The sequence below is a fragment of the Macaca fascicularis genome, chromosome 12, assembly GCF_037993035.2.
Source record: "Macaca fascicularis isolate 582-1 chromosome 12, T2T-MFA8v1.1".
Taxonomy (NCBI): Eukaryota; Metazoa; Chordata; class Mammalia; order Primates; family Cercopithecidae; genus Macaca; species Macaca fascicularis.
The window spans coordinates 128,184,930-128,202,790 of record NC_088386.1 but is presented as its reverse complement, the minus strand read 5'-3'; the positions used below and the strand labels follow the sequence as shown (position 1 = coordinate 128,202,790).

General features: G+C 46.5%; 1 protein-coding gene across 9 annotated transcripts in view; it reads right to left on the bottom strand.

Moving 5' to 3' along the window:
• The window catches only part of DIS3L2 (DIS3 like 3'-5' exoribonuclease 2), a 380,375-nt gene that overhangs the window by 35,943 nt on the left and 326,571 nt on the right, over positions 1–17,861 (bottom strand). For all 9 annotated transcript variants that reach the window (XM_065526247.1, XM_074010517.1, XM_065526248.1 and 6 more), the window contains one exon: positions 2,437–2,516. In XM_065526247.1, the coding sequence (XP_065382319.1) occupies positions 2,437–2,516 (80 nt within the window). The remainder of the gene's footprint in view (positions 1–2,436; positions 2,517–17,861) is intronic.

Below are 17,861 nucleotides of genomic sequence, written 5' to 3'. Positions count from 1 at the left end.
AGGCCGGGCACGGTGGCTCATGACTATAATCCTAGCACTTTGGGGGGCCAAGGCAGGTGGATCACCTAGGTCAGGAGTTCAAGACCAGCCTCACCAACATGGTGAAACCCCGTCTCTACTAAAAATACAAAAATTAGCTAGGTGTGGTGGCGGGCACCTGTAATCCTGGCTATTCGGGAGGCTGAGGCAGGAGAATCACTTGAACCCTGGAGGTGGAGGTTGCAGTAAGCCTAGATCATGCAATTGCACTCCAGGCTGGGCGACAAAAGCAAGACTCCGTCTCAAAAAACAGAAAAAAAAAAAAAAAAGAAAAGAAAAGAAAAAGAAACTAGAGACTCAGAGAGGTTAGGAAAGTTGTCTAAGGATTGAGAATGAACCCTAAGACTGACTCTAATACAAGCAAGAGAGAACCAGAGAGAGCAGTCACCAAAGCATTTGATCACCATACTTTTCTAGATCATGGCTCGTATCCGATTTCCTACACAAATACTTTCTTTTATAGGTCTTTGGGGGCCAAAACTTATTCATATTTATAAATCCTAAGTTATCTTCTTACATTGCTTGATCTGGTAATATGCTAGGAGCTATGGATAGACCAAGACACAGAGCTAGGCTGGGCATGATGACTCACACCTATAATCTCAGCACTTCGGAAGGCTGAGGGAAGAGGATGGCTTGAGTTTAGGAGTTCAAGACTAGCCTAGGAAACATCATGACACACTGTTTCTATTAAAAAAAAAAAAAAGGAGCTAGGCTATTTTCTCTTCTCACAGTCAAAGACAATATAAGTTGTTGCCACTGGATATGTGAACAGCTAAGACATAAACTTAAAGGACAAAGAGCTGGTGCCCTTCTCCCATTGAATAAAAACTCTGCAACCTTTTCCCAAAGAGCAGACAGTCCAGCCAGAATTGTTAAAGGATGTCTGGTCAATCCTTCCTATGATTAATTAGGGGTACACACCAGTTACTATGGCATTCTCCTAAAGATAAATTACAAAGAGTCATCACGTCTTGAAGGTAATCCCAGTGGAGATGTGGTAATGAGGGCACCCAGTAGCCTCTCTTCCACCCAAAACAGCGCCAGAGGTCTCGAGGAAGGCACCGATTTCTCTTTTGGAAGGTCATAGATGGTTCTACTGGCATGTGCCTATTTGTTTCCCTCTACTGGATGAAATTAAACAGCCTGGATATCTAGATGATGAGACCAGAGTACATTCTCCTTAAATCCAGGTTGGGACTGCTCTTGTCACTGACTGGAGTTTCTAAGTGGCAATTGTTTTCCATCTATTCTCTCCCCAGAGTAAACATGATAATGTTGACTCTGCTTCTCACAGCTGTGGCAAGTTACCCTGAGTGAATTACTTTAGTTCCCTAGATCTTAGCTTCTGCAAATATGACAATAATAAAATAACACACCCGGGGTTGTTATGAAGATTAAATGAGATAACAAATGTGAAGTCCCCAGTACTGTGCCTAACACATAGGAGGTGCTCAATGGTAGCTGCTGTCATTACCATCATTGTCATCATTGGGGCACATTCCCTGTGCCTCACTCACCACCACTTTCACTGTCTCACAAACAAAAATACACAGTCAAGGAGGCAGTCTGTGGCTGGGTGCAGTGGCTCATACCTGTAATCCCAGCACTTTGGGAGGCCGAGGTGGGAGGAGCGCTTGAGCTTAGGAGTTCAAGACCAACCTGGGCAACACAGGGAGACCTGTATCTACTAAAACTTCAGAAAATTGGCTGGGCATGGTGGCATGCACCTGTAGTCCCAGGTACTCGGGAAACTGAGGTGGGAGGATCACTTGAGCCCAGGAGTTTCGGGCTGCAGTGAGCCATGATTCTATCACTGCACTCTAGCCTGGGTGACAGAGCAAGACCCTGTCCAAAAAAAAAGGAGGCAGTCTATGATGTTGAAAGGAGGTGCTATGAAATTATGCAAGGTGCCACCTTTCCAACAAGGCCACCAATTTAAATCTCTGTAAGTACTCAGAAATCTCCCAACTATTAATATAAAATACACAAGGAAGATAATCACAACAAAACCCATAAACCTAAGTATAGACAGACAGTGACTGAGAACTGCAACAAAGCCAAAGTCACACAGTGAACCAAACAAGCAGGCACATGATTGGAGACCAAGAGTAGAGAGTGTCTGGGGTACATCTGGAGCCTTGAAAGAAGGTCTGCTTCAACATCTACTTCTAACACACCACAACTGCTCCTCTACAAGTGCCCCAAGTTCTATACTTAGGGGCAAAGAGATCTTACAAGAGGAATATTTCTCTGCCTGCTATTTTCTAGTATAGTAGTAAAAGGTGTATTCCCTTCCTGATGACCACTTAGCAATGGAAGCTCAGTGTCAGAAAGCCCACAGGCACCACTGCTGCACACATGTGAAGTGACACTCGTTCCCACTGAGTGGCTTACTTGTTGCTGTCACGGTACTCATAGATATGACATCCTTGAGGCAATCCGGTCTCGTGGTCCAGAGTGAAAGCAAGCTTTAGCTGAACAGAGAGAGAAGAAAAAATAAGTTTTAGGCAGCATGCTCTATTCGCTCCAATAGCTGAAATGAAAAAAATAAAATCAAACAAAGTCACACTCCCTCAAGTCAATGTGTTGTGGAGAACTTGGGCCTGCCCGCTCTGGGAAGAGCCCACACCTTACAAGGACCCCATCCATCAATGACAACTGTCAGCAGGACTCTACTCGTTCATTCAGCATGCAACCAATACATTTATTAAGCACCTACCTTGTGCTAGACATGAGCTAGCTGAGAGGGAAAGAACAGTGACAGCAGACCCTTTTCATGGGTCTTACTGTCTAGCAGAGAAGACTGATAGCAATCAAAGGATCACACCAATGAATGTGTATACATGTGTAGAACTTCAAATTAAAATAGGCTCTCTGAAGCAAGAAAAAATCCCCATGTTTCTATGAAAGTAAAGAGCCTGACCTGGATAGAATGGGTAGAAGGGAAGGCTCCTCTGAATCAGGAGGAGGAGGGAGGGGAGTGCAGAGGGTTCTCCTGGGGAGACAGCACAGTTGAGTGCAGAAGCCCTGGGGCAGGAGCTGCAGGATGGCTGGTGAAGTTGGGCCCTGATAGATCCAGGGACACGGTGGGTGGCTCTGGGGAGGACCTTCTTGGCCACACTGGAATTTCTGGCCTTTACCTTAACAGCAAAGAAGAGACAAAGAAAGAGTAGATGACGTAATCAGAAATCTATTTCGGCCAGATCCCTCTGGCTACAGTGCAGTCTGCAGACCACAGACTACAGAGTAGAAGCAACATCCTGCAGGAGGCAGCCACTCCAGAGTTAGGGGAGTGGCCAGGGGAGCTGGGATAGAGTAAGAGAAATGGACAATTTGAGGTATATGTTAGAAGCTGAATCAACAGGATATGCTGGTGGATGTGATGTTGGCAGTGGCAAGGAAAGAAAGGAAGAAATCAAGGACAGTTCAAACTTTTGAATCTGAATCACCAGTCAGGTGGCTGATCCACTGCTGAGAGAAAGACTGAATTTGGGGACTGACAGGGAGTCAAAGGTTTGAGAGACACTCATTAGCTTTCTTCAGTTACGGAAAATTAGGAACAGGAGCTCTGGGAAGGTCTTGGTTTCTTTCTGGATTCGAGAGGGCAGTGCTCAGGTGAGTGCTGAACTCCCAACAGAGCGCAAGGAGGTGCAGCATGCCCTGCTACAGCCAGCTGGTTATGACAGCTTGAACGTTCCAAATGCAAGCCAGTTACTATGTTTATAAATTCACCGGGTTTTTAAAGCACAAGGGAAATTTTAACTAAAATTAACTGCACATTAGGAGGATACATTATTATAATTTTTTTTTTTTTTTAAACTACAAGGCTGCGAACACAGCTAATGATCTGCATCATTATATACTGGATGATTTTTCTCTTCCTTAGTGGGAAAGGAACTCATAGGAATGGTTTGTCCTCTAACTGACCCAGATGAAAACACAAAAGCAGAAACAAGCCCTTCTCGACCATCATGAAGCCAGGAACTCAAGTCAAAGGCATGTTTTCCCTACAGAGCACCACTTGAATCTTCCCAGCCCTCTCCTTTGTGAAGTAAAAAATAATTTTAAAAGAATCTATTAGTTACAACCCTTTTCTCTTTACCTCTCTCTTTGCAGCTGAGGTCCGGTCTATATTCATTCTGTCCCTTTTGAGTCTGCACTGCTTAGAAATTTTCATATCATTTGACTCAGTGATTTAAGTTATAAATTTATAGCTTAGAAAAATTATCAGAAATGTAGGAAGAAAAGTTTTATTCGCAAAACTGTCCCTCCCCCCCAGTGTTATTTATTGGAAAGACTAAAAAGTCCAGCAATAGCAAAAGGTTAAAGAAACTATCCGATAGTCACATGTGGAATAGCAAGCAGTCGTTACGTGGCTTAGGCAGAAATTTTACTAACCCAGGAAAAATACGTTGGACAGACGAGATAAAGCAGGATGTACCCTTGATTATACAGTGTACCATGAAGACTGTGTAAAAAAGGACAAAGACTTCCTAGAAGAAAGACTGAGGCCAGATGCGGTGGCTCATGCCTCTAATCCTAGCACTTTGGGAGGCCGAGGCGGGTGGATTGCCTGAGCTCAGGAGACCAGCCTGGGCAACATGGTAAAACCCCATCTCTATTAAAATACAAAAAATTAGCTGGGTGTGGTGGCAAGCACCTGTAGTCCCAGATACTTGGGAGGCTGAGACACAAGAATCATTTGAACCTGGGGGGTGGAGGTTGCAGTGAGCCAAGATTGTGCCACTGCACTCCAGCCTGGGTGACATAGTGAGAGTCTGCCTCGGGGGGGTGGGGGGAAAGACTTGGAAGGAACATGCTGAAACAGCAGCAGTGCCCATCACTAGGTAAGAGGTTCCAGGTGATTACTTTCTTTGCATTTTCCAAATTCTTCATAAGCATACATTGCTATGACAGAAGACTAACAAGTTTTCCTCCTTATTTTATGACTGGTGATTCTTACAGAATTCTAAGTCCTCCTGGGTTTCCTGTGTCTTTTGGTCCCTGTTTTCTGGACAGCTGGTCTTAGCTAAGTGTCTTATGCCTGTCCTACTGGCCACTAGACCCAAGAAGTACAGTATTCAGCTTCTCAACCAGTATCTAAGCATCCTTCTTGCTCCCTCATCATGAAAACTGACACTGGGTCAGAGAGGACTTAGCCACTGAGCTGGCACAGGCACGCAAGGGAGATGAGCTGGCAAGGCAGGCTGCACGTAGCAGTGTGTGGACTTCACTTCGCCAGAAGAGAGAAGCCATGGCAGGTTTCAGGGCAGAAAGACCAGCTATGATGGTCAGGCAGAGAAGGACTGAAGTGAAAGAGGGCGTGGAGAAAGGCCTTAGAGGGGCTGCTGCAGTACCCAAATGAGATGATGAGGATTTAGCTTACGGAGGTGCGGTGGCATAGAAGACAGCTAAGAGACAAGACTTGGAAGTACATACACATCTAACTATGTGCCAGTGATAGCTGGAATCTGCCTCCCAGACTGCACTCAATGCTGTGGTGACCAGCACTTAGTCCTTAGTCATGAAGGAACAATGGGAAATCTAATTGCAGGGGGATTCTCAAAGTCAGGAAACTATGTACACACCAATTCAACAATAAGGCAAGTCAGCAGAGGTGGTGATGGGGTTGGGGAGAGAGAGGACTGGAACAGAAGAGCAGTCATGTTTACTGAATGGAGGACTCACATTTATTGAATGCCTACTGTATTAGTCTGTTCTCACACTGCTAATAAATACATACCTGAGACTGGGTAATTTATAAAGGAAAGAGGTTTAATGGACTCACAGTTCCGCATGGCTGGGGAGGCCTCACAATCATGGTGGAAGGCAAAGGAGAAGCAAAGGCAAGTCTTACGTGGCGAGAGGCAAGAGGTCTTGTGCAGGGAAACTCCCATTTATAAAACCATCAGATCTTGTGAGACTTATTCACTATCACGAGAACAGCACAGGAAAAGCCCACCCCCATGACTGAATTACTTCCCACTGGGTCCCTCCCACAACATGTGGGGATTACTAAAATTCAAGATGAGATTTGGGTGGGGACACAGAGCCAAACCATATCACCTACCAAGTAAAGGCTTTCCTTTATCCTGACAACAACCACTTAAATTAGGTATTGCTACTTCCTTTAAACAAATGAGGAACTTGAGGCTGAGAAAGGTTAAGTAGTTTGTGCAAACCACAATTAGAACTGGAATTTTAACCAAAATCCACGTTCCTTTCACCTCACCAGCATTACAGGACTTGGTGATGGTCTGGAGATAAAGTCAGTGACAGACAGAAGCGTCAACAATAGTGTTCAGGATTGTCTGGCTCAGGCTGCAGGGCAGATGCTATTGCTACTCACCCTGACAAGGAAGAACAACAAGTTTGGGAGGAGAGTTTGAGTTCAGTTTGAGATTGCTGATTCTAATATACCTGAGAGGCATCTAGTGGAGATGGCCAGTAGGCTGCTGAATATACAGTTCTGAAGTTTACAAGCAAGATTGTAACCTGGAGGGATAAGAGGGCCCTGGATAGAATCCTGAGAAACACCTGCATTTAAGAGGTGGACAACAGAAACTAGGGAGTGGCTATGGAGTTCTGACTTCTGACATTATAGAAGCCAAGGGGAGAACATGCCTCAAGGAAGGCGTAGTCAGCAGCATTAAATCCTTCTAAGAGGTCAAGTAACACAGAATGTTCCCAAACAAGGAATCCTTTGGCTCTATCAGAAAAGACTCTTGCAGGGAGTGCTGGGAGCAGAGATCAGGGGTGACAGGTTGAAAAACGAGTAGAAAGCCAGGAAATGGCGATCATGAGTGAATACAACTCTTTTAGCAAATTAGACAGTGCTAGGGAAGAGGCAAGATTCATGAAATGGAATGGGAAAGGATGAGAGGATGTGGGAGTATACTGAAGGTGTTTGAAGGGAGTGTATTTAAAGATGACAGAGACTTGTTTCAATGCTGACAGGAAGAAGGCACTATGGATGGTGGGGTAGAAGACATTAAGAGAGACAGCAAGAAATGCAGATTCGAAGTCTCTGAGATGACAAGGGATTGGATCCAACACAAAAGTGGAACCCCTTTCTCGGCCACAGGAGGAACGAAGATGGGCAGGGATAACAGTGAGATCTGTGGATTGAGCAGGGGGGATTTAGAAAGTCCTAGTGTGATTTTTTGGGTTCTTTCCTGAAACTTAGGAGACAAATTATATGCAAAGAATGGGGAGTGTTATGGTGGAAGGAGTTTGAAGAAAGTGATGAAGGTTTGAAATTGCTCCTTTGGAGAATAGGAAAAACAGTTGACCTGGGCAGAGCATAAGGATTGCCAGGGAGTATTCGGATCCCCCTGAGGCCACAGGATCTGAAGTTACTGTGTAGTAAGCATCTGTCCCACTGTTAACTTTTTTCTAGCAACCTAGACATTAGCGAGAAGAAAGTAGGTTGGTCCAAGCTGACTATCTGCCAGGAAGGTTTGAGGAAAGAATAAGGGGGTAAGGGAGTGGAGATACAATACAGCAGCATATGGACCAGGAGACCTACAGGGGAACAGGAAGGAAATAAATGGGAAGGAGGCTGACGGGAAGAAAACAGAAGTGGCTGGGTGACTGATGTCTGGAATGGAGCTAGTATTTATTAAGCACATCCTCTGTCCTAAGCATCTCTCATGCTGATCTTATTTAATCCTCGCAACAGCCCTGCAAGGCTAGTTCCTACCTCTATGTTACAGGAGAGTGTATTAGGTATTTGGCCCAAATTACCAAGTAAGTGGCAGAGCTGAAGTGAGGTCCATGTTGCTAATCTCTGGGTGTAGTGTCTGAGGGGTCAAGGAAAGGAGTGTGGGGGGTCACTGGGTAAGGGAGTTGAAGGGGCCGAGGCCATGGTCAGAGAGCAGGCTGTGTGTCTGACCTTGGAGATGGCTGGTCAAAAACAAGATCCAAAAAGAAGTCAAGGAATGGAGAGCCAAGGGTCTGGGTAGGGATGAGGGTGGGAGATCTGTCATGAGGACTGTAATTCACCCAGGATGATGGTACGCTGTTTCCACAAAGTATGTCCCTACTGGTGTGTAGGTGCTTACCACGTGCAAGGTTCAATGCATGAATGAATGGGTCCATCTGGTTCCTGCAGCAGACACGGATGCATAGCTAGCAGGCATTTCCTCCTTGCTAAGGATGCCCTACTTTCACTCAGTTATTGACTCCCCTGTCCTGCTTCCCAGTTTAGGGGGTTCAGGGGGAAGCAGACCCAACCTCTAGCTATAGGGCTGAACCTGACAGCTCTGAGATAAGAAACCTAAGCCAATCAGGGCATGGCATTTCCTGGCCCTAGAAACTGGTTCAGGAATGGATGTGTGACCCAACCAAGGCCGATGAGGTACAAGGGGATGCTTATAGAGTGCTTCTGGGTACGTGGGCCAGAACTGCTTCAACCAGCTTGTCACCAGCCTGAGAAGGGAGCCAAGTCATGGAGGACACAGACTCCAAAGTGACAACGTGGGCAGCCAGCGCCTTGGTGGAGGCAGGCCTGGTCCCTGCCACCTTTGGGCCCTCTACTGCCCTTGTGTAATTTGTGCTCATGCTTCTCCTAAGGACACTGACACACAATGTGTCTTCCCACTCCCTTGGCTCTGTTCTCCTAATTCGCTTTCTAGAACACAGCTGTTATCTTCCTGAAACATAAGCCTGGTAACACTTCCCTCTTTAGTACCTTTGATGGCTTCCTGCTATTGGAGATATAAAAGTGAATTAAACACAGACCAGGGTCTCTGGAGGTTGGCTGTTCATATGAACAAATATGGACAGCAACAGAGCAATGGAAAGAGGTAGGCCTGTGCTCGGGAGGGTGTGCCAGCCAGGGAGGCACTCAGGGCAGACAGCAGGAGTCTTACAGGACAGGGAAGGTCCGCTCTCCTGCTCCTGCAGAGCTCCGTGCACTCCCGCTACGCAGTCCACTTCCCTGAGGGGTTCAGAGCAGGCCAGGCTCTCTCAGGCCTCTGCGCCCTTCCTCATGCTCCATCTGCTTCCAGGGGAGCCCTTCCTGCCTGTCCCTCCTCTGTCCAAGTGGCCCTGATCTTTTGTTTTCCCCTTCGCTGGGATGCTGGAGGCATTTCCCCCAGAGAGTCCGAGGGTGGCTTCACCAGGTCTCCTGGGCACTCGGTGTCCTTATCACTGTCACAGCAGGTGTCCAGTGTCATCCCTTCAAAAGAATTTCTCCTTTCTCTTCAGGAAATAAATTCAGCCTCACATCTGCCTCCTGCTCAGTAAATGACAAGCTGTGGCTCAGACACTCAGTGTTCAGGTGTTGCCATCTTGTCAGCACCCTGAAGAGGCACGAGCTCCTTCCCTCAGCAATGCTCACTAGATGCTTCCTACCTCTCAGGCACGGCAAGGAACCAGGCAGCAGCAGCGCTCTGGCCCTAATCACCACCTGCAGGGACCCACCCACAGAGCAGCTCACCTTGGGAAGTCAGCCTGCAAGAATGGCAGCCACTCAGACTTCACAAAGTCTTTCTCTCTCCAGAGGCAGCGTCACGTCAAGCAGGAGAGCTCACCACTACCCAATCCTTTCCCCCGGAATAGGCTTCTCTGGGTGGACAGTTTCCAACAGCACAACGGTCCTGGTATTGAGTGAAGAGGGAAGGAAGGGAAGGACCCAAGAGGCAGTAACAAGGCTGCTCTGTCAGCTTCCACCAGCAGAGGGCGGAAGCCTTCAAATGGGTTCAGTTAGAGGCAAGGCTTTCATCCCAACAAGGAGAGGTCAGTCTCCTCCTAGGGCAGAAAATGGAAGAGCCTTCTCTTTCCAGGGGCTCAGGCTGAGGTCACACAGGAGGGCAGGCTCCAGGCAGCCAGAGCATGAGACTACCACTGGGACCCCTTTGGACCTAGGCCTCCTGCTCTAGGGTGGGGCCCCCGGGAAACTGGCCCCAGAGAATCGTGTGGGTGGGCTCTAGAAGCCTGGATGAGTTGAAGGGAGTAGGACCCTTGGGAGAGGAGAATCTTCCCCAGAATCTGTGGAAACATGGGATGCAGGCCCCGCTGGGGTTGTTGGGCCTTTGAGAGGCCCTCCTTTAGCCCCTCTGACCTCTCTGGGTGGGATGACAATGGAGACAGCAAGGCCATCCTCCCAGCAGGTGGTAACAGGTGGGTAACAAGAATGAGTGACTAAGGACTATGTACAGCTTCCTCAGGCTGCTCAGATTATTGCTGCTTGGGGATGGCACTTCAGGGAGAACTTAGGGGCAGAAAGAATGTCCTAGGTAAGCAGGAGAAGGGGTGTCCACTGAGTCTTTTAATGTAGCTACTAAAAGACATGTGACCTTACTTTGGATCCCAGCCTGGTGAGGACAGTGGGCCAGGCTGAAGAGTGACGGGACAAGACTCGAAAGTGTGGCTAGGCAAGCATGCCAGGGGTCCCTCCGGGCTACTGAGCAGGTAGATCTTCAGCTGGCCCAGGCACACGGGCAGCTTTGTCAAACAGCCACACTTGGAGAACGTCATCAAAGGGCCACTAGGCACTCATCAGTTAGGGAAGATACCACATTAGAGGTTTTGAGGCTTTGGAAAACTCCTGGCCTGACCTTGGAAGGGCAAAAAATGAGTTTAAAAGTTTAGGAATTCCCCGTTTTGTTCACAATACCTCCAAGATGACCTCTCACGGGCAACCAGGTCTCTCTCTGCCCATCTCCTGGAAGGTACTTACAGTCCCAGCAGGACACAGCCATTCAGCTTCCTCTGCAGTCTACTCCATGAATGAGCAGGGGAACCTAGGATGCTAGCTCAGAGCTCCCCTCACAGGGGTGTAATGAGGGAGGTCACTGGTAAGAGTACAGTGTGAGTTATTTGGCCAGGACTGCTCCAGTTCAAACCAACATGGGTTCTCCAGAAGGCCTGTGAATTTGCTTCAATCTGCTAGTTATTAGGACTAAGGTTCAAACATAGGTCAAGGCTGGCCTGGGAAGCCTCCAGCCTCTCCATGGTTGACTCTTCCCCTCATAGTCCACTGGGTTTTGCAGGGTGTCCAACTCTTCCTTAAGCTGAAAGTGGTAAATCCTAGCACAGTTCAAACATTTCAGCTATGCCATTTATGGCAAACTTTAAAAGATCAAAGTTACTTCTACCTGCAGCCTTGGTTTTTAATAGAAAAATCTGATTAGAAGAAAATCTCCAAATTCTGAGATGATCTTGAGTTTTTCTTCTTTAGTGTTCACTGTTTGGTTTGGATTTCCTAAGTATCAATTCGTTTTTCCATCTCCTTTTTGCTTTCTTTTATAAGACAAAGATGCTGTGGACTTTGCTTTAACTTGGTTAACAACGATTCTATGGCAATGTATTAAATTTCTTTCTCCTAAGTCCACTGAAGTCTTTTTGGACTTGGAGAGAGCTTTTTAAGAAAGAACTTGCTCATTCAGCAGGATTTTCCTCCCCACCCCAAGCTCTGGTTCTGACCTGGAAAAAATAAGAGTGAGAAAGAGCAAGAGAATCCTGCAGTCCTGACGCTCAACTTCACAAACCACAAAAAAGAACCTTGCTCCAGTAACGTAATCATGGAGATTTCTGGCACCTTGGTCTTTCAAGAAAAATACATCCTTCTGCTGGCACAGGGACCCATCAAACTAAACCCTGTTCAGCATGGAGTTCCCGATTCATTAGTGTTGGAAAGTCTATAGTGAGGCTGGCTGCTCCCATTGGATGACGCCTCCCTGCAGCGCCGTCTGTAAACCCCACAGCTGTGTTTTCACTTAAAGCCACTTCTCCTGACTGTGCTGCACCTTATTCCAGAGGCTTGTTCTGTTCTCATTAAGGTTAAAAATGACAGGACAAGGATTCTTCAATGCTGAGGTTTTACTTTCTGAGAAGAAAAAAAGTCTGTCTCTGGAGCTATGGTCAACCCACAGGGAGGGCTGCTCTGTAGGAAGGAGCCAGTCCCAAGAGAAAAGGGCCTGGTGGTAGCATTCATGCCCCCAGGTCAAGCTACCTCCTCTTCTGAAGGTGACTCCATTGCTCACCAGCTCGTCTATGGCAGGAGAGTTCTGCTCACCACTGTCCCACACGACCTGTATTACTGGGTGAGCCCAGCAGGGAAGAGCTCATCCCTGATCCCAGGGTCTCTTTTAGCAGAACAGGAGCACCTTTACTTCAGCAGCTTCCCAATCAGGACTTGCCCAGTTACTGGGCCATGTTCTTGCCCCTCACATGCCTGAGCAATATGCAACAGTGAATACACAGCATTATAAGCAAGTCTGCGTGTGTCACATGCAGCCAGCTGGAGAGAGAGTGCAGTCAATCTCCTCATCCTAATCAAAGTTGGAGCATTTTTGAGGATTTTAATGGCCAAAGAAGGTGACTGTGTTGGAACATCACCATATCAAACCATTTTTGCTCAGAGCTCAGGGGCTTCAGGCCAACTACTGTTGAAGTAATGGAGTTACCCAAAGCTGCTTCCACAGGAAAGTGTCAGTGCTGACTGCAGGAACTGCCTATCACCCCTTCCAATGCACAGAGATGGTTGTACATCTGAGAAGGATGCTATCTAGATTTCCTTGCATATAGAATATACTAATTCTGTTACCTATCTATCTGCTTTCTAAAGCTTGTGGTCCTGCCCTCAGCAGTGGTCCTACCCAAGCTGCAGGCCTTGTGGAAGCCTCCCACTTTACAGTGACTGCTACACAGCCTCGATCAAACACTCAGCAAAGAGAAGGGGACAGAAGTAGCCCAAGTGACAGGCTCTCCACTCACTCAGAGATGTTCTACACTTTATCTTGGCATCAGATTAGGCTAGAAAGTTATGTGTGTAGATCATATGAGCTTGGCTCTCTAGCACCTGCCTTCCTCAAGGCTGGGTTAATATATCCCTTCACCAGATTTTGTCTTAAGAAATAGCCTTATAAAATCTCTTTCCGGGCCAGGTGCGGTGGCTTATGCTTATAATCCCAGCATTTTGGGAGGCCAAGGCAGGTGGATCACCTGAGGTCAGGACTTCAAGACCAGCCTGGCCAACATGGTGAAATCTCATCTCTACTAAAAATACAAAAATTAGCCAGGCGTGGTGGTGGGTGCTTGTAATCTCAGCTACTTGGGAGGCTGAGGCAGGAGAATCGCTTGAACCCAGGAGGCAGAGGTTGCAGTGAGCCAAGATCACACCACTGCGATCTTAGGTATGAGAGAGGCAAGAACATGGCCCAGTAACTAGACAAGGCCTGGGAAATAGTCTCCAAAAAAAAAAAAAAAAAATCTCTTTCCTCATTTGCCCAAAACGCAAACGCTTTCCACTGTTGTAACACTGAATAATTCCAATATCAAGCCTCATGTGAGAAGCTGCTTTTAGGTGCTAGGAAAAATAATTCTCAATGTTCAATGGAGTTTGTTATAAGAGATAACCTTATAAACTCTCCCTCCCCCACCCCACCAAGCAGGATGACTGCATCTGTGATACTGAAATCAGAAAACATGAAGCCCAGTCACAGGAGCTGTGCCCACCCCTAGCGATGTCACATTCTTTCTGACGCTCCTCTCCTTCATTCTGATTTTCTGTCTTTCTATTATTTAAATGCAGCTCACTGTTCATTTCCTTTATTGTAAGCCCTCTCAAAATCTTTTTGGAAACAGATGAGGGTATATACAAACAAAGCAAAGTTCTTCAAAATATAAGCCAAACATACATAAAAATAGGAGATCCAGGCAAGTTTGAACACAAACTGATGAAACAATGACCATAATGGTAGGCATTCAGTGCATGGAAAAAAAGAAAACGGGACATTCCCATACAATACTCAGAGCCAGTGATCAAGCTGGCTGTATTCTTGAAAAAACAGTAGAGAACAGAATGATCTTCCAGGGAATTGGCCTCAGTTTCCAGGGACTTGAGGAGTTGGGGAGTTATATAACCCCAAGCGGGAAGCCAGCAGCTCTGACCTTGTCTCTGTTCTCTCCCAGATTCTGGGGTTGGTGGTAGAGTTCTGATGGTCCTAGACTTTCTACCTGTGAAACAGAGCTGAGTTCCTCTATGGTTGTCCTCATGGTGTGTTTTACAGGTCAATGTGAGATACTTTCTAGGTTTGCTGGAAGAAAGCACTCATGATAAACCCCTGCTATATCGGTTAGAAGAGAAGCTCTATGATTTCAGAAGAACCAGTGCTCACATCTTCAGATGTTTTAATGAGAACCAAGTGGCAATGAAGAGTTCTCCTGCATAAGGCTGTCTTATGTAGCTAAGAGCTCCCATCAAAGTTCATGACTTGCTTCTACGCTAATTCTGTTTCCTTCCTCCCAGACAAGGCCAAATATCTGGATAACATATTCCAGAACTACACTGCCATCTCAGGTCCCTTCTGGACCTGGGGCAGCCAATCTAACTCCTTCCCCAACTGCCTGCTTCCCTGCTCCTACACCCTGGCTTCTACCTGCAACAAGGGGGCTTAGCAGCACCTCCTGGTAGAAGAATCACTTTTCACTACCATCCAGCCACAAAATGGTCATTGATCTGACATCCCTAAGGTTGCTCAGAACAAACTGGAAGGGACACCTATAGGGCTCATACCTGGGGTTACCTGAAGTTCCTATTCTAAGATAATTAGTTGTGTCTTAGATAGTCTGTTTCTTTACAGAATGACATATCAATCTAAGAGATGCTGTTCTAACTGTGGTAACGCCAAGGAAAACATGGGTATTGTGAAGTTTAAAGACGGTATAGACAAAAGTTTACAGTTAACATGAAATACAAAGACCAAATGGAGGGTATCTGGAAAGGCCAGGATCCATTAAGAAGGAAAATGGGGCTAGGTGAGGTGGCTCAATGTTTGTAATTCCAGCACTTTGGGAGTCTGAGATGGAAGGATTGCCAGAGGCTATGAGTTTGAGAGAAGCCTGGGCAATATAGCGAGACCTCTGTCTCTACAAAACATTTAAAAATTAGCATAGGCGTGCACCTGTGGTCCCAGGTACTCAGGAGGCTGAGGTGGGAGGGTCACTTAAGCCCAGAAATTTGAGGCTGCAGTGAGCTATGATCATGCCATTGCACTCTAGCCTGGCAAGAGTGAGGCCCTGTCTCTATGTAATAAAATGAAAAAAAAAAAAAAAAAAAAAAAAGAAGGAAAATGAACAAACTTTCTATTTGTAATGTTAACTACGAAAAATTAGCTTTGGTAATAAAAAACTCCTTGGATAATCTCACACAGTTGAAAATCATTTAAGAAACTAGACATAATGTTAAATGTTAAAAAAATAAGTTTCACAATAATCTTAGGGGAATGTTTTCATTAAGCAGAAACTTGTTTTCCCTCTAGTCGCCAGGTAATCTCTCTAGGGGCTCTAGGGCTAGAACTCAGGGGACAGACAGAGGATCTCAAAGTCTAACTTTTGAGTCTAGTTTAGATCTTCTAGTCTACCTTTCTGCCTGTTAGACAGAGTTTATGCTCTTGCATCCACCTTTCTGCCAGGGAAACAGGACTTTGGCAAGAGGAAGAACTTCTGCTTGTGAACACTTCTACCTATGAAAACAACCAATGACAGGCCAGGCACGGTGGCTCACGCCTGTAATCCCAGCACTTTGGGAGGCCAGGGCAGGTGGATCACTTGCAGCCAGGAGTTTGACACCAGCCTGACCAACATAGTGAAACCCTGTCTCTACTAAAAATACAAAAAGCGAGGCGTGGTGGCACATGCCTGTAATCCCAGCTACTCAGGAGGCTGAGGCAGGAAATCTCTTGAACCTGGAAGGCAGAAGTTGCAGTGAGCCAAGACTGTGCCACTGCACTCCAGCCTAGGCAAGAGTGAGACTCTGTCTCAAAAATCAAACCCCAACAACAGGGGCTGCTTAGTAGAGAAGTAAAGGGTACAGCCTCTTTAGGCTGCTGGGTTTTGAATCCAGGCTTTACTTCCTGTTAGTATGTAACCTCTTTTACCTTAGTTGCCTCCTTTGTAAAAAAGAGATAATAACAGTGCCTACCTATAGCAAATACTTAATGATGTTCTTGATGTATTATATAGTAAGACCAGAGGTTATTCCTGATAATGAGTTGAGATCAGAATTCAAAACATGACATGCTGGAACAAGCTGATTGGGACTCAGTATTTCCAAATGTGATCACTCTAAAACCTGAGTAATTTCTACAACAATAAGGTCCAATTTCTTTACCTGAGCAATATCTGGGAAACACTCTCTCTGTGTAGGACTCCTGGGGCCGCAGCAGGAAGATTCAATGCTTCAAAGCCTTGCTGTCTGCCTCAGCAGCCCCACGACCACTACACTGCTCTCCTGAGGCCGTGCTGACACGGGGTCTTCTACTACAAGGCAGCCCTGATTTTATGCCCCAGTGACGCTAGCTCCAGGGCTGCTTCAGACAGCACCAGCATCAGGGAGGCCCTGTGCCTCTAGATGAAACTCACTACTCAAAAAGAAAGCTTCCAAGGCCCTGCTGGGTCAACAGATGTGCCTCCACAAGGAAGCTGCCCAGAACCTCAGCACCAGTAACAACTTGTCCATTAATCTCTGCTTGGGGAAGGAAGAGGCCACCCCAGCCTGTCGGAGCATAGCAGAGGGCTGGCTTCTGACAGTCTGGATATATGAAAATTGCTTCTATCGTGGCCTGATTCTTCTCAGTTATTCTCAAGTTGAAACATGTCTCTAGCTGTGTACTTGTTTAACAATCATATTGTCCCAACTAGATTTTAAGTCCCTATAGAGAAACCCCAGTGTAAGTTTACTCTTTGTGATCCCCACAAAGGCTTCAAGTTAAGGCAACGCAGGGCCTTGTGATAAGCAGTAGGAATCACAGGTTCCACATGCAACCAGACTCTGTGCCAGGAACAAGTGTCCAGGTACTACTGCTTCTATCTTGAAGGTGAGGAAACTGAAGCTCAGGGAGGTTAAGTAACTGACCTGCCCAAGGTCTGGCAATATATAAATCAACACCCGGCCAACCTGGAAATGGAACTCAAACCCATGTGGCTCTAAAATCTTGGCATTTCCTACTGGGCCACACTTGCTGCTTCTTCTCCCACAAACAGGGACACTGTGTTGGAGGCTGGAAGTTGCAACAATTTACCTTTCCCCTTCTCTAGATTCTAACAGAGAACTGAATGCAAGTGGCATTCAGAATGTTAGCCTCGTTAAGGCTCACTGGCAATTAAGGTGGGAGCTGAAGAATCAGGTGGGAGCTGAGCAGACTGACCCACCAGTTGCAGGTGGAGAGGCTGGACTGGAAGAAGGGGATGCCTGGGTGGGCTCCCTCCAGGCAATGTCAAGCTTGGAGGCTGCAGGTGCTAGGTGAGCCCACTCAGGGAGGGCAGGTGAGAGACAGGTTGGTTTCACCTTTTCAATTCAATGAACCTGCCCCCAGTTGGGGCCCAGTCACACAGCTAAGTAATAATAAGACCAGAACTAGAGCTTCTTTCAGGGTCTGTAAAAGGTTAAAAGACGAAATGTCAGTCAACTAGTCAAAATACTGCAGAACAGAAATAAAGAAAAAAAACCCAAAAACAACAACAAAAATTAAGATCAATATAAGAACTATTATTATGCTATTAAAAAATGGGTTGGGGACTCATATAGCCACTTTTTATTATTTAGTCCGGGGCCCCTATTCAGGACTTCATCTGCAAAATGAAAGAATCAAAAGGCTCCTATCTAAGGCTCCTTCTGGCTCTCCTTTCACAGTTCTGTGGGCGAGCACCTGCTGGGCATTCTCTCTGTGGTGCGCAGCTCTGTGCCAGGTCCCATGGGAGGTTCAGGATAAAGGCCGGCAGAGATGACTGAGCTGCACTGTCTCTAACACTGAGGGAGCTCAGAGAATGATCTGGTACAGTGGCCTGCATGGCATAGATGAGACCTGAGG